The 20,218-nt window shown below is 40.5% G+C and overlaps 1 protein-coding gene across 3 annotated transcripts in view; it reads left to right on the top strand.

Moving 5' to 3' along the window:
* The window catches only part of ZDHHC15 (zinc finger DHHC-type palmitoyltransferase 15), a 324,251-nt gene that overhangs the window by 96,904 nt on the left and 207,129 nt on the right, over positions 1–20,218 (top strand). For 2 of the 3 annotated variants that reach the window (XM_058291298.2, XM_071213383.1), the window contains exon 3: positions 8,452–8,556. The exons of the other annotated variant lie outside the window; for it this stretch is intronic. In XM_058291298.2, coding sequence (XP_058147281.1) covers positions 8,452–8,556 — 105 coding nt within the window. The remainder of the gene's footprint in view (positions 1–8,451; positions 8,557–20,218) is intronic. 3 annotated transcript variants of the gene reach the window in all.

Here is a 20,218-nt window from a genome sequence, read left to right as displayed (position 1 = left end):
AGGGGATGAGTTAAAATGGAGGCTACTGGCCTTTTTCTAACTTGGACAGGTTCAAACTTTAGCTGCTCTTAGGATTGGACTTTAGTCAGCTGAATATACTAATCAGTAGCTGAAATTATTGCCTAGTCATCACTTCCTCCCTATTTGTGAGAAATGGAGTTTTGTGAGAAATCCAGCTAGGGAATATCTCCCAATTTGGCTTGAGCTGCCAGTGGGGAATGGGCTCTGGCATCCACAGTGTGGAGTGCTCTACTCATGATTCTTCACTGCAGATAGGCAGTCTCCTTATTGTGTTCTTCCATTGATGTTACAGGATACTCTTCCATTTTCTAGGGTCTCCCAGATTTAGTTAGCTCTGTCTGATTATTAACTGCCCTGTAGGACCAGCTGACTTGGAGCTCCTTACTCTTGCCTCTTCTCTGACAAGTCTCTTTTAATGTAGCTACATCTAAATGTACCATTTCAATGCTATGACTCCCCCATGCTTCAACCTATATCTTACCACTTAACTGGGCTGAAACTTCCATGCTCCTGTGCACTCCCTACTATGTACCCTTTTGTATCAGCTTACTGCTGGATGGGGCCAGATATCGAGACAAAATCATTTATATTTGTATATTGGATGTGGTGGTTTGAAACTGTATATATCCTTGAAGATCATGTATGTTATTAAAGCTAATCCATTTTTGTGATTGTAAGTAGGACTTTTAGATTAGGTTACTTCAGTTAAGGCATGACCCAGGGTACATCTTAACCTTTTTACTGGAGTTGTTTATAAATCAGATAAATACAGAAAGAGATAAGATAAAAAACAAACACAGAAGCAAGAAGCTGAAAGCAAGAAACCTGGAAGAAAAGGAAGTAACCAGTAGATACCACCGTGTGCCATGTCATGTGACAGAATAGTCCAGAATTGCAAGCAGCCAGTCTTTGGGAGGAAAGCATTGCCTTGATGATGCATTGATTTAGATATTTGCATCATCTCAGAACTGTAAGCTTGCCAGCTTATAAATTCCCATGGTTAAAAGACAACCTATTTATGGTATCTGCATTCAGCAACTTAGAAAACTGAAAGATTTTGGTAACAGTAGTGTGGGGTGCTGCTATTGGTTTAAAAAATGTTAAAAAAGCCTTTTTAATTGGGTAATATGTGGAGTCAGGACAGACTGTGAGCTGCTTGATAGAAAAGGTCTAGATTGTTTAGAAGAATCAGAGACTGTTGGTAGAAATACGGATGCTAAATGTATTTCCAATGAGGCCTTAGACAGAAATGAATGTATCATTGCAAACTGTAAGAAAAATGATCCTTGTTTCAAAGTAGCAGAGAACTTGGCAAAATTGAGACCTGATGCCAGATGGAAAGCATAATTTGAAAGTGATAATTTTGGATATTTAGCTGAGGAAGCTTCTAAAATAAATGTGGAAAGTGCTGCCTTGCAGCTCATAGTAAAATGTGAGAGGGAAGGGCTAAGCTGAAAACTGAATTCCTGGGCAAAAAGAAGCCAAAAATTCATGGGTTGGAAAATTCTGAGCTTCTGGAAAATGATTCCCAGAGAATGCCAGGATTAACTGAACATGGAACCAGTCATCCATTTCACTGTAAGTCCAGACTGGAAATGCAGTAATCCAGAAAGGATTTGTGAAAAGTTCTACTGTGTGATGGTTCCAGTCCCTTTGTACTGCATGTGACACCCCACATTTTTTTAAGATTGATATTAATGGGACCATTGACAGCCTGGACTTAAAGGGACAAAAAGGGGACAGATTGAATGAAAAATGACTTCAGAGGCAGTACATGGAAGCTGATGCTTAGGCTGAAGGCATCTTCTTGGACCAAGTAAGCAAACCTACACATGTGTGTGGAAAGTGTGAGTATGCTCCAGAACTTGGAGAGGACAGATATACCTTCTGCCATGTTGTTCTGGATGAGTGATACCACCCCAGGTTTCTCAGATGCCTGGAGATTGCCAAGAGGCTGGCTGCCACCCCAATGTTTGATGGTGTTGGAAACTATAGTCTGTAGGTCTCCCTGGTGCTTGAGGAGAGTGGATCCTAAAGTCCAGCTCCCACCCCAATCCTTGACAAGGGTGGAGCCTAAAGTCTGACAACCTCCCCAATGTTTGAAGATATTGGAGCTTTCAAATTCCAGTATTTCTGGAGAGAATGGCCACTCTGCAAACCCTTGGAAAGCATGAGGCTGCTGCTTCATCAAACATGGAAGAAGAAACCTCATTCTAAAGATCATGCTCAGATCTTGAAATCTAAGAGTTTTCCCTGCAGGGTTTTGGAATTGCTTGGGGCCTGTGATAGATTTTTCTTCTATTTTCTCCCCATGGCATTATGACAGCCCCTCCTTTGTATATTGGAAGGGAATATCTTGTTCTCTAGGTTTCACAGGTCCATAGGAAAAATATCTGGAGTGTAATTGTGCTTCAGGACAGACCACAACCATAACTAATTTTGATGAGACTTTGTACTTAGCATTGATACCAAAATGACTTAAGGCTTTTGGGCTATGTTGATGTGTTTTGTATATGGAAAGAATGTGTCTTTTTAGGGTACAGTGGGTGGACTGTGATGGTTTGGAACTGTATGTACCCTAGAAAATCATGTCCTTAAACCTAAGCTAATCATGTGGGCATAAAACTATTGTATGTAGGGCCTTTTGATTAGGTTAATTTAGTTATGGCATGGTCCAGGGTGGGTCTTAATCCTCTTACAGGAATCCTTTATAAATGGAGTAAATATATATATATAGAGAGAGAGATAAAGCCATGGAAGCAAGAAGTATAAAGCAAAGAAACTCAAAAGAAATGGGAGAGACCAGAAGCCATGGCCATATGCCTTCCCATGTGACAGAGGAGTTCAGAATTGCTGGCAGTCAGTCTTTAGGAAGAAAGCATCACCATTATGAAGCCTTGATTTGGACATTTTGATCCCTTAACACTGTCAATTTGTACACTGATAGAAACCAAATCATTTTATGATATCTAACTTCAACAGCTTAGCAAATTAAATGAGGGATGATCAGCTACAATGTGGCAAATTCCAGGTTTCAGAATCAAGATTTTCCTTCCTGTACTAGTTGTATACTGCTTTAACTCCTACAACCTGTAACTCATTAACACACTTGACTATGGCTACTGAGAAAAGTAAAGAATGTTGAGCTGGGAAACCAGAATAAATAGCATTCACTTGTTATGCTAAATATCAAGAAATCAAAGGTTAAAAAAAAATCAAGGCAGAGTTCTGGGAAGATAGCATTGGAATAGCCACGCAGAGCTCAACTCTCTCAAGAAACAATGTAGAAGGGTCAAAAGCTCTTTGAGAGATCTGCTTTGGGGGTTACAGGACAGGAAAGTGCTGCACAACTCCCAGGAGGGCAAAGATCAGAAAGAGATGAAGAAAAAACAAACATTTGTTACTAAACACTTGCAGCAGCTTGGAAGTTCTCCCATCCCCCACCCTCAAGACATTAAACCTGGATAAAAGTCCTGCCTCACTGTAGCCAACTGAGAGGGGAACTATCTTCCTCCCTGTCACCTGTTAAAAGGGAAAAGGGAGGGTAAGTTGGAGGGCTCCTCTTTAGTGAATTTGGCCAGCAGAGCTCACTTTGAATCTTGGCTTTGGCAAGATGAGAAACACTGGAAAGCAGAGGTTAAAGAAAACACCTCCATAGCATGGTTCACTAATGAGCACTACTGGCTAGTCAGGAAATTGCATGGCAAAAACTGCTTTTAGATCTGTCTTAAGGCTCCTGGGATAAAATCTGTGCCCCAATAGTGAGTCCTGGGCCTGATTTCAATAAGTTAAACTGGGCAATTTTAAAGACTTAGCAAACAAGAACTTCGAAATTAAAAAAAAAAATCACTAGGCAAGAGAGGGAAATTGACCATTAGGCCAATTCACCAATGTAGTCAGAGCCTAGACATAACACAAAATTACACATGAGACTAGGAAAGAGGAATAAATGGCCGAGCCAAAGGAAAAAAAAAAAACCAAATATATTGAAGAGATTTAAGACAATTAATAAATAATAGTGACACAAATCTCCTAAATCAAATTCAAAGAATTGAAGGAAAATATGACTTTCTCTGATCATAATGTAATGAAGCTGGAAATCAATAATGGGTGAGAAAAGGGAAAACTCATAAATATGTGGAGATTAAACAACATTCTCAAATAATCAGTGGGTCAAAAACAAATTGTAAGATAATTTAGTAAATATATTGAGAAGAATGAAAAAGATAACATATCTAAAGCTTTGGGACACCACAAAGGCAGAGGTGAGAGGAAATTTATAGCCCTCATTGTTTATGTTAAAAAAGAAGATAGAGCTAAAATTGAAGATCTAATTGCACACCTGGAGGAACTAGAGAAAAACAAAAAACTAATCTTAAACCAAATTGAAGGAAAGAAGTGGTAAAGGTCAGAACAGAAATACATTAAATTCAGAACAACAACAACAAAAACAGTAGAATCAATAAAGCCAAAAATTGGTTATTTGAGAATATGAACGAAATCAACAAACCCTTAGATAGATAGACAAAAAAAGAGAGAAGATACACATAATAAAATTAGAAATGAGAGGGGGGCATTACCACTGACCCTGCCGAATTAAGAGAGATCTTAAGAGGGTATGATGAAAAACTGCACACCAAAATACTAGATAATGTCGATTATATGGACAAATTGCTAGGAACATGAGAACAACCTACACTGACTGGAGGAGAAATAGAAGACCTCAATAAAACAAATTGAATAGGTTGAAACAGTCATCAAAAAACTTCCACAGATGAAAAGCCCAGGACCAGATGGCTTCACGGGTGAATTCTATCAATATTTCAAAGATGATCTACTACCAGTCTTACCTAAAGTCTTCTAAAAACCTGAAGAGGAAAAAATGCTACAAAACTCATTCTATGATGTCAAATCACCTTATTACTAAAACCCGATAAGGAGTCTATGAAAAAACAAAATTACAGACCATAAATCTATTGAATATAAATGCAAAAACCCACAACAGAGTACTTGGAAATTGAATCCCAAAGCAGATTAAAAGAATTATATGCCATGATCAGGTAGGTTTTATCCCAGGTATCTGAGGATTTTTCAGCACAAACTTTATTACGGTAATAAACCACATTAATAAATTGAAGAACAAAAATCACATGATCCTTTCAATTGATCCTCCACTATTGAGGTAATGTCACTGATTTGAGATCTTTCATCTTTTTTAAGATAAGCATTTAGAATTTTGAAATTTGCTCTTGGCACTGCCTTTGCTGCATCATATAACTTCTGGTGTGTTGCATGTTCATTTTCATTCACCTCAGAATAATTTGCTGATTTCCCTTGTGATTCTTTCTTTAACCCATATGTTGGTTAAGTGTACATTGTTTAATGTACACTCTAAACAGAATCGACAAGAGATATCTGTCAATAGTATGCGATTTTATAAGAGTCTCTCATGTGACCATGGGGATGCACAAGTCCAGGTTCCACAGGCAGGCTGCAACCAGGGGATCCGATGAAAGTCCATTGAAGGTTCTTGACAAGTTCTGGGAGATGTTGGCTGTCCAAAGATGAGCTCAGAAAGTCCCACTCAATGCTGGAATCACTTTCCCTTTTAAGGCATTCAACTGATTGGATAAAGCGTCACCCATTCCTGATGGCAGTCTCCCTGACTGATGTAATTATAATCAGCTATCTATGATATACCACTGCAGTAAAGTCAGTGGTGACTAAAGTCCATAAATGCCCTTGTATTAGTTAGCCCAGGGCTTGCTTGACCAAACAATTGGGCACAATTACCTGGCCGAGTTGACACAATAGCTTAACCATCATAGTCCACCTCTTGTCAACTCAGCAACCATTCTTAAGGTCTAAGTAAAAGCAATAACAGACACGCATATATATATTTATGTCTAACAACATTCAACTCTCCTGTGTACAACCAGAAAAGCATTAAATCCATACAGAATAGGGTGTAAGTTCTTGGGAAGTAGTCACTCTCAAACTTGACATCCTCAAATATAATGTCATGAAACTGATACAACTTGTTCCTCCTGTAACTTGTGCCTTCAGGACTTGCTTGAGCCCTATCTCATATATACCGCTTCCACTTTATTATGGAGTGCTGCTGTGCATGCCCAACTTTATGGTTTGCTGGGTCAGACAATACCCATCTCATGATAGGCAACTCAGGTCTCATGGTAACTTGATGGCACGTGGTTATGCATTTAGACTCTACTAAGGCCCAGTAGCAGGCCAAAATCTGTTTCTCAAAAGGGAAGAAAATTATCTGCAGAGGATGGCAGGACTTTACTCCAAAATCCTAAGGGTCTGCATTGTGAGTTTCCTCTAGGGGCCTGCCAAAGGCTCCAGGCAGCATCTCTATTTGCCACGGAAACTTCCAGCACCATTGGACTGCTGGATCATATGGCCCAAGTGGTAGTGCAGCTTGCACAGCATCCTGGACCTGATGCATAGCTTCTTCTTCTTACAGTCCTCTATAAATCTAGTAGCTTTTCTGGTCACCCAGTAAATGGCCCATAGTAGAACACTCAGATGAGGAATGTGTTGTCTCTAACATCCAAAGAGATCAACTAAATGTTGTGCCTCTTTTTTTGGTTTTAGGAGGGGCCAGATTTAACAGCTTATCCTTCACTTTAGAAGGGATATTTTGACATGTCCCACACCATCGGACACCTAGAAATTTCACTGAGTTGGAAGGACATTGTATTTTAGCTGGATTTATCTCACATTCTCTGCCATGCAAATGTCTTACTAATAAGTCTAGAGACTGCTATATCTTGCTCACTAGGTCCTATCAACATGATATCATCAATATTATGGACTAGTGTGATATCTTGTGGGAGAGAGAAATGGTCAAATTTCCTGCAGACAATATTATGAAATAGGGCAGGACAATAAAGGTATACTGCTGGCCTTGCCAGCTGAAAGCAAACTGTTTCCACAAGTCCTTACTAATAGCAACTGAGAAAAAAGCAGTCACTGAATCAACAGCTGCATAACAGGTACCAGGGGATATGTTGATTTGCTCAAGCAATTATACCACATCTGGGAGAGCAGCTTCAATTGGAGTCACCACCTGTTTAAATTTACAGTAATCTACTGTCATCCTCCAAGATCCATCTGTTTTCTGTACAGGCCAGATAGGAGAGTTGAATGGGGATGTGATGGGAATCTCCACACCTACAGCCTTCAAATCCTTGTTGGTGGCACTAATTTCTGCAGTTCCTCCAGGAATCTCTTGCTGTGATCAGCTCAGCGATAGGTTGGCTTGAAGGGAAGACAATGTAGAACTTTATGAAATAAAGGACAGAGAGAAAGGCACAAGAGAGGAGAAAAAGATGGGACCAGGGGACACACAGCTTCTGGAACTGAGAGCCTTGACCCTAGTTTCCACCTTGTATTTATTGGAAACTACCAAGCAGCTGTTTGCTCTCAGAGCTGCAACATCATCTACAATAATAGGGAACAACTACAACACCTACAATTGAATATGTGTAACATTTACAATAAGGGATAGGTCATACAAAGTTCAAATACAATCTAAATTCTTTCCCCCACAATCTGGTATTGCCTTTTGTTTACTATTTTGCTTGGTAGGGCAGCTCTAGCAGCTTCCACTTTGCCTTTCCTACCATAATATTCCTTACTCCACAAGTCAGGAATCCAGTGTGGGGATTCTGCCAGTTACTGAGTATGTCTATTCCAATTATGCATTCTGGAACTGGGAAAATAGTCACAGAATGGGTCCAGGGATCTGCTGGACCAACTGCGAGACAGACCTGAGCTAAAACTCCATTAATTGCCTGACCTCTATAAGCCTCTACTCTGACTAGTCGGACCACAGTGATGTTTTTGGTCTCCTGAAATTAATGTCACTTCTGAACTAATTTCTAATAATCCCCAAAATGTCTGCTCATTTCCTTTTCCCCAGTGCACAGTTACTCTGGTAAAAGGCCATACATTTACTTGGGGAAAGGTGGGAGGAAGATTAACAGTAGTAATTTTGGGTAGTTTAACAGGATCCTACACCAAGGAGGCCTGGTCTTCTCCTCATTGAAGGGGTTCTGGGTTTGTAAACTGTCTTAAGTCTGGGAATTGTTTAAGGGGCTGTGATTCTCTGCATCTGTCACTTGAGTTAGGGTTTTGTTCACTCGACCTAGAACTCTTCTCTTTATACAGATCCAGAAGAAATTTAATAGACTGCCTATCTATTTCACTGCTAGGTACCCCATGATGCATTATCCAGTGCCAAAACTCTGTACGATTCAGACAATTTGAGTGCTTTTTTGAATCTGCCTTTCATTGCACTAGCCATGCTTACCTTTACTTTGGTGATTAACTGCCAATACTTGACATTTACCAAACCAACATCTGATTATCCCATAATGTTTAAGGATTCTAATTCCATTACAGCCCTCCCTACAGTAATATCTGGACTACACAGAAGAGCAACCATAGAGCACTTCAGCGAAGATGGAGTTAACCTTACAAATTTATTCCTCAGAGTCCTGATTAAAGGTATGTCCTCTGGATGTTCCTGGGATGAGTGGGCAGCTCTCAAATGGCAAATCCATTCTAGCATTCCAATCTCCCTAAGCCTTTGAATTCCCTCTTCTACTCTTTACCAGGGCATTCTCTGAGTTGTGAGATGATATAAAATTGTAGTTTTGATTTGTATTTCCCTAATAGCTAGTGATTTGAACACTTTTTCATGTTCTTTTTTGTTAAATATATTTCATCTTGGGAAAAATGTCTAAGTCTTTAGCCCATTTTTTAATTGGATTGCTTGCTCTTTTACTGTTGAATTGTATGGTCCCTTTATATAGCATGGAAAGGAAAACCTTACTGGAAATGTAGTTTCTAAATATTTTTTCTCATTGAGTGAGTTGCCTTTTTTTTTGTTTTTATATATATATATATATTTCTTTTTAAACAATTTAATGCAACATATCATATATATTTTTTTTGAGTGAGTTGCCTTTTCACCTTCTTGACAAAGTCCTTTGAAGCACAAAAGTGTTTAAGCTTGAGGAGGTCCCATTTTTCATTTTTTCTTTTGTTGCTTGTTCTTTCAATATAAGGTTTAAGAATCCACTACCTATCACCAAGTCATGAATATAATTCCCTACAATTTCTTCTAGAAGTTTTATTTCTTTTATATTTAGGTCTTTGATCAATTTTGATTTAATTTTAGTAGAAGTGGTGAGGTAGGGGTCCTCATTCTTTCTTTTGGATATGTCTATCCAGTTCTCCCAGCACCATTTGTCGAATAGACTATTCTGACACAGCTGGTTGGGTTTGACAGACCTGTCAAAGATTACTTGACCATAGATGTGAGGGTTTTTTTTTTTTCTGAAACATCAATTCAGTTCCAGTGGTCTATATGTCTATCTTTATGTCAGTACCATGCAGTTTTTAATACTGTAGCTACAAAGTATGATTTAAAGTTCAGTCTCCCAACTTTTTTATTCCTTTTTAAGGTGTTTCTGGATATTCAAGACCCCTTTCCCTTTCAAAAAATGATAACTGGGTTTTCCATTTCTTTAAAAAGTTCTGTTGGAATTTTTCTCAGGATTGCATTGAATCTGTATATCAATTTGTGTAGAATTGACATCTTAAAAATATTTAGTCTTTACATCCATGAACATGGATTGTTTTTCCATTTATTTAGTCCTTCCTTGATTTCTTTTAGCAATTTATTGTAGTTTTCTCAATATATGTGTTTTACGTCCTTGGTGAAGTTTATTACTAAATATTTGATTCTTTTAGTCTTTAATATAATTGGAATTTTCCCCTCACTTCCTCCTCAAATTGCTCATTTCTAGTGTATAGAAACACTACTGATGTTTGCATATTAGTCTTGTATCCTGCAAATGTGCTCAATTTGCTTGTTGGCATTAGTAGCTTTGTTGCAGATTTTTAGGGATTTTCTAGATATAGGATCATATCATCTGCAAATAGTGAAAGTTTTATTTCTTCCTTTCTGATTTGGATGTCTTTTATTTCTTTTTTGTGCCTGATTGCTCTAGCTACAACCTCTAGCATTATATTGAACAACAGTGGTGACAGTGGGCATTCTTGTCTTGTCCATGATCTCAACAGTAAAACTTTCAGTCTTTCAACATTGAGTAGAAGGTTAGCTGTGGGTTTTTCATATATGGCTTTATCATGTTGAAAAACGTTTCCTTCAGTTCGTATCTTTTGTAGTATTTTTATCAAGAAAGGATGCTGTATTTTGTCAAATGCTTTTGCTGCATCAATTGATAAGATCATGTGATTTTTAAAATCTATTTATGTGGGGTATTATTCTGATTGATTTTGTGTTGAATGACCCTTGCCTGCCTGGTATAAAACCCACTTGATCATGATGAATAATTCTTTCTTTTTTAAAGATTTATTTATTTATTTCTCTCCCCTCCCCGCCCCACCCCAGTTATCTGTTCTCTGTGTCTATTTGCTGCATGTTCTTCTTTGTCCATTTCTGTTGCTGTCAGCGGCATGGGAATCTGTGTTTCTTTTTGTTGCATCATCTTGTGTCAGCTTTCCGTGTGTGCGGCGCCATCCCTGGGCAGGCTGTACTTTCTTTTGTGCTAAGCGACTCTCCTTATGGGGCACACTTCTTGCGCATGGGGCTCCCCTACGCAGGGACACCCTTGCATGGCAAGGCACTCCTTGCGCGCATCAGCACTGTACGTGGGCCAGCTCCACACAGGTCAAGGAGGCGCAGGGTTTGAACCGCGGACCTCCCATGTGGTAGGTGGAGGCCCTAACTACTGGGCCAAGTCTGTTTCCTGAATAATTCTTTTAATGTGTTGTTGAATTTGATTATCAAGTATTTTATTGAGGTTTTTACATCCATATTCATTCGAGAAATGGGTCTGTAATTTTCTTTTTTTTTTGTAATATCTTTATCTGGCTTTGGTATTAGGGTGATACTGGCTTCATAGAATGAGTTTGATAGGTTTCCTTCTTGTACAACTTTTTGGAAGAGCTTGAGTAAGACTGGTATTAAATCTTCTTTGAATGCTTGGTAGAACTTACCTGTAAAACCATCTAGTCCTGGGTTTTCATTTTAGGGAGTTGTTTGATGATTCTTTCCATCTCTTTACTTGTGATTGGTTTGTTGTGGTCTTCTATTTCTTCTAGGGTCAGTGTAAGTTGTTTGTACATTCCTAGGAAATTTTCTGTCTCATCTACATTGTTTAGTTCTTTGGCATGATGTTGTTCATAACATCCTCTTATGGTCTCTCTTATGTCTGTGGTGTCAATAGTAATGTTCCGATTTTCATTTTTTATTTCATTTATTTGCATCTTCTCTCTTTTTCCTTGGTCAGTCTAGCTAAGGGTTTGTTGATTTTGTTAATCTCGATGAACCAAACTTTTGGTTTTGATAATTCTCTTTTTTTTTTGTTCCCAATTTCATCTGTTTCTGTTCTGTTATTTGTTATTTCATTTCTTCTCCTTCCTTTGGGATTAGTTTGCTGTTCTTTTTCTAGTTCTTTGAGCTGTGTAGTTAGTTATTAATTTTAACTCCTTCTTTATTAATGTAAGCATTGAGTACTATAAGTTTCCATCTCACCACTGCCTTTGTTGCATCCCATAGGTTCTGATATGTTGTGTTCTCATTGTGATTCATTACAAGATATTTATTGATTTCTCTTGAAATTCCTTCTTTGACCTACTGATTATTTAAGTATGTTGTATAATCTCCATATATATGTGAATTTTCCCTTTTTTTGCCTCTTGTTGATTTCCAACTTTATTCACTTTTAATCAGAGAAACTACTTTTACAATTTTGATCTTGTTGAATTTATTGTGATCTGCTTTTTGACCCAACATATGGTCTATGCTGGCAAAAGATCCATGAGCACTTGAAAATAATGCATATCCTGCTGTTTTGGGGTTCAATGTTCTGTATATGTCTATTAGGCTTAGCCCATTTATAATATTATTCAAGATTTCTGCATCTTTATTGATCCTCTCCCCATATGGTCTATCTAATATTGAGAGTGGTGTATTAAAGTCTCCAACTATTATTGTAGAGATGTCTATTTCTCCCTTCATTTTTGCCCATGTTTGTCTCATGTATCTTGGGGCATCCTGGTTAGGAGCATATACATTTATAATTGTTATTTCTTCTTGGTGAATCATATCTTTCATTAATATGTAATGTCTTTCCTTGTCTCTAATAACAGTTTTGCTTTTAAAGTCTACTTCATCTAATGTAAGTATAGCTACCCCAGCTTTTTTATTCTTGTTACTTCATGCATGGAATATCTTTTTCCAACCTTATACTTTCAATCTGTTGGTATCCTTGGGCCTCAGGTGAGTCTCTTGCAGACAGCATATAGATGGATCATATTTTCTTATCCATTCCAACAGTCTGTGTCTTTTGATTGTGGACTTTAACTCATTAACATCCAAAGTAATTACTATAAAAGCAGTTCTTATTTAATCCATTTTAACCTTCAGGTTTTATCTGTCATTTTATTTTCACCACTCTTTTGATACTTTTATTTACTGTTACTGATACAGTCATCACTTCTAGACACTCTTCCAAGCCTTTCCCTCTTATCTTTTCTTTTCAGGTTCTAATACTTCCTTGAGTATTTCCTACAGAGCCAATCTTTTTGTTATAAACTCTCTGTTTCTGTTTATCTGTGAATATTCTAAACTTGTCCTCATTTTTGAAATGTAATCTTTTTTTAAAGATTTATTTTATTTATTTCTCTGCCCTTCCCCCCCCATTGTCTGCTCTTTTGTGTCCATTCACTGTGTGTTCTGTGTCCTCTTGCATTCTTGGCAGAATGGGGAATCTGTGTCTCTTTGTTGTGTCATCTTACTGCATCAGCTCTCCATGTGTGGAGTGCCACTCCTGGGCAGGCTACTGTTTTTTAATGTGGGGTGGTTCTCCTTGCAAGACACACTCCTTGCATGTGGGGTTCCCCTACATGGGAGACTACCCTCATGGCATGGCACTCCTTGCATGTGGCAGCACTGCACATGGGCCAGCTCACCACATGCGCCAGGATGCCCTGCGTTTGAACCCTGGACCTCCTATCAGTTGAGCCACATCTGTTTCCCTGAAATGTAATCTTGATGGATATAAAATTCTTGACTGGCAGCTTTTCTCCTGCTATATCTTAAATATATCATACCACTGCCTTCCTGCCTCCATGGTTTCTGTTGAGAAATTGGCACTTATTTTTATTGGGTATCCTTTATATGTAATGCATTGCTTTTCTCTTGCTGCTCTCAGAATTCTCTCTTTGTCTTTGGCATTTGGCATTCTGATTAGTACATGTCTCAGAGTTGGTCTACTCAGATTTATTTGGATGGGAGTATGATGTGCTTCTTGAACATGGATATCTATGTCCTTCAGTAGAGTTGGGAAATTTTCTACCATTATTTCTTCAAATGTTCTTTCTGTCCCTTTTTCCTTCTCTTCTCCTTCTGGGGAATCCATGATATCTGCACATCTCTTGCTGTCATTTAGTTCCCTGAGACCATGTCCAATTTTTTTCCATACTTTTCTTCATCTATTCTTTTGTATCTTCACTTTCAGTGGCCATGTCTTCAACCTCCCCAATCCTTTCTTCTGCATCCTTAAATCTGCTGTTATATGTCTCCAGTCTATTTTTAATTTCATTTATTGCCACTTTCATTCCTATAAGATATTATTTTTCTATGTAAGCTTTCAAGTTCTTTGTGCTCACCCAGTGTCTTAATATCCTTAATCTCTTTAGCCATCTTACTGGATTTGTTAAGGAGATTTGTTTGAACATCTATGATTATTTATCTCAACCCCTTTATGTCATCTACAGGCTTATCTTGTTACCCTAACTGGGCCATATTTTGCTGTTTCTTGGTATGGATTGTAATTTTTTTTGGTATCTTTGCATCTGGCTTATTAGCTGTATTCTGTGTGCAGTTTCTCCCTTTAGTTTAGGATTTTTTTGTCTTTTCTCCCTTGCTGGTTGTGTAATATGAGTCAAGGATGTAATTGGTCCTTTAAGCTATGGAGGCTGAAGCTGCCCGTGTTGCCCCAGGAATTGATGAAGCTTCTTCCACCTTTTTCCTCTGCTAGGGGTAGGGACAGAGCTGCAGCCATGTGTAATAATCCACATTGTGCAGGACAAAACTGGAATTGCCTGGAGAGAGAGTTGAAGCTTCATAACCCTTCCTCCCTTACCTGGGTCTGTGATGGAGCTCCAGTCATGGGCAGTAATCTATGCCATATGGGTCCAAAATGACAACAGTTATCCAAGTACACTGACATAACATTGGCCCCCCTCCCTGCCAGGGGTGGGGGTGGACCCTCTGGCATGCCCAACAATCTAATCTGTGTGGGCTGAATATGCTTTCAGTTGCCCTGAGAGGCTTAGGGAGTACTGTCCCTTCTGCCCTTTAAAGGATGGGAACAGTCCCACTGATGCCCAACAGTTCAGTCCCTGTAGGCTTAAAGTATCTGCTCTTGCCTGGAGAGGCTGGGAAAACAGCAGTCCCCTTCTATCATATTGGGTGATGGGGGTGGAATCATGGATGCCCAACACGTCAGTCCCTTTAGGCTGAGAGTACTTGCCATTGCCCAGAGAGGCTGAGGAAACACTAGTCCCCTCATATTCTATTAGGGCATGGGATTGGATCCACAGGCACCCAACAGTTCAGTTCCCATAGGCCAAAAGTATCCACCATTGCCTGGAGAGACTGTGGAGACACCAGACCCTATCTATGCTATTGGGGTTGAGGGTGGATCCATAGGTATCCAACAGTCCAGTCTGTGCAGGTTGGAAGTGCCTGCTGTTGCCTGGAAAGGCTTAGGAAACACAAGCCTCCTCCTATCCTACTGGGTGGTTGGGGAGGATCCACAGTCATCCAACAGTCCAGTCTATGCGGCTGAAAGTACCTGCCATTGCCTGGAAATACTGTGGAAATATCAGCCCCCTCTTTTCCTATTGGATGTGGGGGCAGACCCACAAGTATCCACCAGTCTAGGCTGTGTGGGCCCAAAGCCCCTGAATTATCCAGAGAGGCTTGGCAAATACAGTCCCTCTCTTATCGTTTTGAGGGTGGGGGTGGAGGGACAGGTCCCCATCATGGAGATTGTGCAGGCCAGAAGTGCCTGCAGTTGCCCTAAGAGGCTGAGGGAACACCAGATCCTTCCTATCCTATGGGGGAGCAGAGGTGGTGATGGGCTTGAGGCACTCAGCAAACCAGTTTGTGTGGACTGAAAATGACTGTAGTTGCCTGGGTAGCCTGAGGAAACCCATCTCCTCTCCTATTTTATTGGGATGCGGGGTTGCAACCTCAGGTGTCTGACTACTCTATCTGTGCCAGCTGAAAACATCTGCAGTTGCCTGGAGAGCCTGGTGCAGGTCCCGCCAGCTTCCTCCCTCCCAAAGGTGGGGCTAGAACCTAGGCTAGGGCTGCAGTCTGATCTTAGTGGAAAGAAGCTGGTCCCTAATGTCACTGTGATTTTCAGTCAGCCTGGCTTCCCCTCATGCGGGGTGAAGTCAACATGGCAGCTACTGGCCTCTTTCCAACTTGGAAAGGTTCAAATCCTAGCTTTTCCTAGGAAATTTTAGCCAATTGAGTCTGATCAGTAGCTGAAGTCAGTATAGAACTATCTCTTCCTCCCCCATTTATGGGAATTGGAGCTTCTAACTCCAGCCATGGATTAGCTCCTGAGGTGGCTTGACTCACTAGAGTAGGATGGGTACTGGCCTCTGTGGCATGGCTTGCAGTTTCCCAGAGAGGCAGTGCAGGTACCCCCAGCTTCCTCCCTGCTGGAGGTGTGGCTGAGGTTTAGGCTAGAGCTGCAATCTGATCTTGGTGGGAAGAAGCTGGTTCCTACCAGCACTGTGATTTTCAATCAGACTCACTTCCCTTTATGCCCGAGGCAGAGTTAATGGCATCTACTGCCCTCTTTTATTTGGATAGGTTCAAACTTTAGCTGTTCTTTAGATTATAATTTAGCCCACCAAGTTTACTAATCAGTAGTTGAAATCAGTGCCACATCGTGTCTTCATCTCCCATTTTTGGGAAACGGAGTTTCCAACTCCAATCATGGAATAGCTTCTGAGGTGGCTTGCACCACAGGCAGTGGCCTCCACAGTGCAGTGGGCTCTACTCACAAATCTTCTCTGCAGATGGGCAGTCTCCTCCTTCCATACTTTCAAGGATGTTGCAGGATGCTCTTCTGGTCTTCTGGGGCCCCCAAATAGGTGCTTTAGATAGCTCTGGGTGATTACTAACTGCCCTGTAGGATAAGGTGACTCTTGGAGCTCCTTACTCTGATGCTATCTTGGCTTCCTCCATTCATTCTTTTTTTATTCTTTACCTCTCTGCTCCTCAGCCTGAGTCATTTCAGTTGTCTTTGAATTCACTGCCTCTGCCACCTCCAGTCTGCTCTTGAAACTAACTAGAGAATTTTTCATTTCAGTTATTGAGTTCTTCACCTCCAAATTTCTCTGGAGAGATCTCTATATTCATTCCTTTTTCTCCTTATATCATTTAGTTATTTCTCTGTGTTTTCTTTTATTACCTTCAGCATATTGAGGATCATTCTGTTAAACATCTTTGGTACCTCCAAAGTCTTGTCCCCTTCATTGATCAAGTCTGGATTTTCATCTTGTTCCTTTGAATGGCCCGTCGTGCCTGTTTATCCTTTTGTCTTATAATCTTTTGTTCCACATTGTACATTTTAATACTTTAAAATGTTAACTCTGAGATTTAGTCCCTGGGCTGTCCCTTAAGTTTGTATCCAGCTATTGATATGACAAATTTTCTTTAATGCCAGGAGGTAATCAAAACAAATCAAGGCAAAGTACCTTTCACTTTCTTAGAAAATTGGCTCTGCTTTGGCTGCTGGTCTCCTTCAGAGCTTAGTCCTCCTACCAAACAGGGTAGCCCAAGAGAAATGGTAAGTGAAGGTCCACTCTAATAAGATAAGATAATCTGAGTCTGTGTGAAACTAATGCTAGGGACCCAGCTTCTTTTCCAGAGCCTGTTCTTGCTAGGAGCCCAGGAATTCACTGGTTACTGCCCACAAGAATTTGAGTGAACAACCCATCTACTTCCTTTGGAATAGAACTACTCCCATTCTTGTGTGTCTCTTCAATGACTTAATACAGATAGTCTTTTGCACCAGACTATTTCAACTTAATTGTTTCTCATGCTTTCTTAGCAGTCTCCAAGGGGCTTCTCTGCCCTCAAGCCAAACCTTTGGAGGGTGAGCCTGAGATAGGATCCCCTGGCCAGTCTCTCAGACTTCCACTTGATAGATTGACATTGACATATATGCACCCCTGTGTGCACAGAAGGGGCATTCTGCTCCTTCAGGTACAGGGCCAGGGACCCACAATGGGACCTGATGTTGGCTCCATCCCATGTTGTGGAAGGGGTGGGGAGGAAACAGAAAGGGTGCCAGGAATACTTTCTGCTGCTTATGAAACTGTTTTCTTGATTCAGCACTTACCTAGTTTAACAGTTTGAAGCTGGGTGGATCCCAGAAAATCATGTTCTTAAAGCTAATCCATTTCAATGGGTGTAAAACCTATTGTGGGTGGGATGCTTTCATTATATTCTGTTAAGGGACCTTTTTAAAATTATATCACTTCAGTAGGGCATGACCCAGGGTGGATCTTAATCTTACTGGAGTCCTTTATAAATGGTGTAATAAAGAGCCACAGACTCATGAAAGGCCAGAGAAACTGAGAAAAAACTAGAGGCTGGGAGAGAAGGCCCTGGGGACCAAAAGCTGAAATCAACAGAACAAGGAAGGTGAGAAGAGGCTACCTTAGCCAAAAGCTTAAAGATCAAGCACAGAGAAGAAGGTACGAGCCATATGCCTGATTTCCCATAACCGTGCATCTTCTGATGTAGCTGCCATGTGCCTGATCACCCACAGCTGTGCTTGGTGAGACAGCATCTCTGTGCATTGATTTTGACACTTTCACAGCCTCAGAATAGCACACTTTTAACCTAATAAATTCCCATTATAAAAGCCAACATGAACTATTGTGGTTAATAATCGAGTAAATGTGGCATTGATGTGGAAAAAGTGGCCATGGTGGCTGCTGGGTGCGGGGAATGGGAGGAAGAGAAGAGATGTGGAGGCATTCTCGGGACTTGGAGTTGTCCTGGGTGGTGCTCCAGGGACAATTGCCAGATGTTGTATGTCCTCCCATGGTCCACTGGATGGAACGTGGGAAAGTGTGGGCTATGGTGTGGAACACGGGACATGGGGTGCAGCGATGCCCGGAGATGTACTCGCCAGATGCAGTGGATGTGACATGATGATGGGGGAGAGTGTTACTGTGGGGGGAGTGGTGGGGTGGGGGTGCTGGGGGTGAATGGGGACCTCATATTTTTTGAATGTAATATCTTTTTAAAAAATGAATAAATGGAGTAGAATTTGGGAAAAAAATTGATTCATAATCTCACAAAATAAAGAGGGTCAAAATAAAAAAAAAAAAGCCAGCATATTTCTGGTGCATTGCTCTCAGCAGTTTTTAGCAAACTAAAACACCCCGATAATGTAGCCCTTTCACTATTTTTCATAATTCTGAGGAAGATTGCTATCTTTAAGATTCTTCTGCCACCTTTGTCCCAGGGTAATGGAACAATGGACACATTTAAAGCTGATGCCCAGTGATCTGAAATAACTGACCAAAGGTAGAGATCTGGGATCTGACCATACATTCTTGGAGGTTGGAGGTCTAGTTCTTTTTGTCCCAACCTGGCACCAGCAAGATGAACATGGAGCCAGAACTCAAGTCCCTACTGTTGCTGGCCATGAATCTGGTGGAAGGGAAATGGTAGACACTGCAGGGAGTGTGAAACTCAGCAGTCTTTATTGCAATTTACCAGCCTCTTCTTCCAGCTACTCCCAGGATGTTGCATTGTTCCACTAGATTTCAGAGTTTCAAAATGCTTTCTTAAGGTTGTTCCTGCCTGTCCACTACTTGTTTTATTTTTTAATATATTTTTTGCCTTTTAAAAAGATACTTAGATTATACAAAATGTTACACAGAAAATATAAGGGATTCCCATATGCCTAATTCCCACACCTCCCACCCTTCCCCACATTAACAACTTCTTTCATTAGTGTGGTACATTCATTGTAATTAAACACATTTGGAGCCTTTCCATTAAGTGTGGGTTATGGTTTACATTGTAATTTACACTCTGTCCCACTCAGTTCTGTAGGTTGGGGCAGGATATATAATTGCCTGTATCTGTCATTGCAATGTCATTCAGGACAATTCCAAGTCCCCAAAATGCTGCCATATTACACCTCTTTCCCCTCTCCTTGCCTTCAGCACCTTCAGTGGCCACTGTCTGCACATCAATGATATAATTTTCTTCCACTGCTAGAATCACAATATCTATAGTAGAATACCAGTAAGTCCACTCTACTCTATATTTTATTCCCCAATCCTGAGGAATCTGGGACGATGATGCCCACTACACCTCTAATTGAGAGGGAGAGTTGATCCGATATGGCTGATAGATGGAACTTTCTTGCTTGCAGTTGTAGACTCTCCTTCCCATGGCACGGTGGTTGCCAGTCTTTATCTCCTTCCTAGTTGTCCTGGGTGAGTTGAATGAACTGGAAAGTAGGTGTTACAACTCTGCTGAGGACCAGGACCGAGCTGGCACATGGACAGCCCAAATATTCAAGTCTCTTGGATGTACACCTACCAAGTCCAGCACCAACTATAGGTTCAAATAGAAGGAACAGAAAAGGCACATGTAGAGAAGTCACATCTGAGTTCAACTCTTTTGGACTCAGAAGCACAAACTCCAAATTAGGGCCCACTGGCAAAGCACCAAACTCCAGGGCTATCTATAATGACTAGGACCTGTGTGTTTCCAGAGCCCTCAGGAGCTGCACTATTTGGGGTAGTATTTACTTTGTCTGTCTATGAGATCCTGCTGAGACATGCATAAGTGTTACCTCTGGTATGATCTCCCAACTCACTTTGAAGTCTCATAGTCATATAAACTCATTTGATTTTACCCTTCCCTCCTTTTACTCAAGGTATTTTTTCAGTTGCATTGCTGGTTGGTGTTTGGTAGTAATCTTTCTGTGCGAGAGAGGCTTATCCATGGGAGTCATGTCCCATGCTGGGGGGAAGGTAATGCATTTATATGCTGTATGGCTTAGAGAGAAGA

The sequence above is a fragment of the Dasypus novemcinctus genome, chromosome X (assembly GCF_030445035.2).
Source record: "Dasypus novemcinctus isolate mDasNov1 chromosome X, mDasNov1.1.hap2, whole genome shotgun sequence".
Lineage (NCBI taxonomy): Eukaryota > Metazoa > Chordata > Mammalia > Cingulata > Dasypodidae > Dasypus > Dasypus novemcinctus.
Note: the sequence above shows the minus strand (reverse complement) of the source record. Positions and strands in the feature narration are given on the sequence as shown.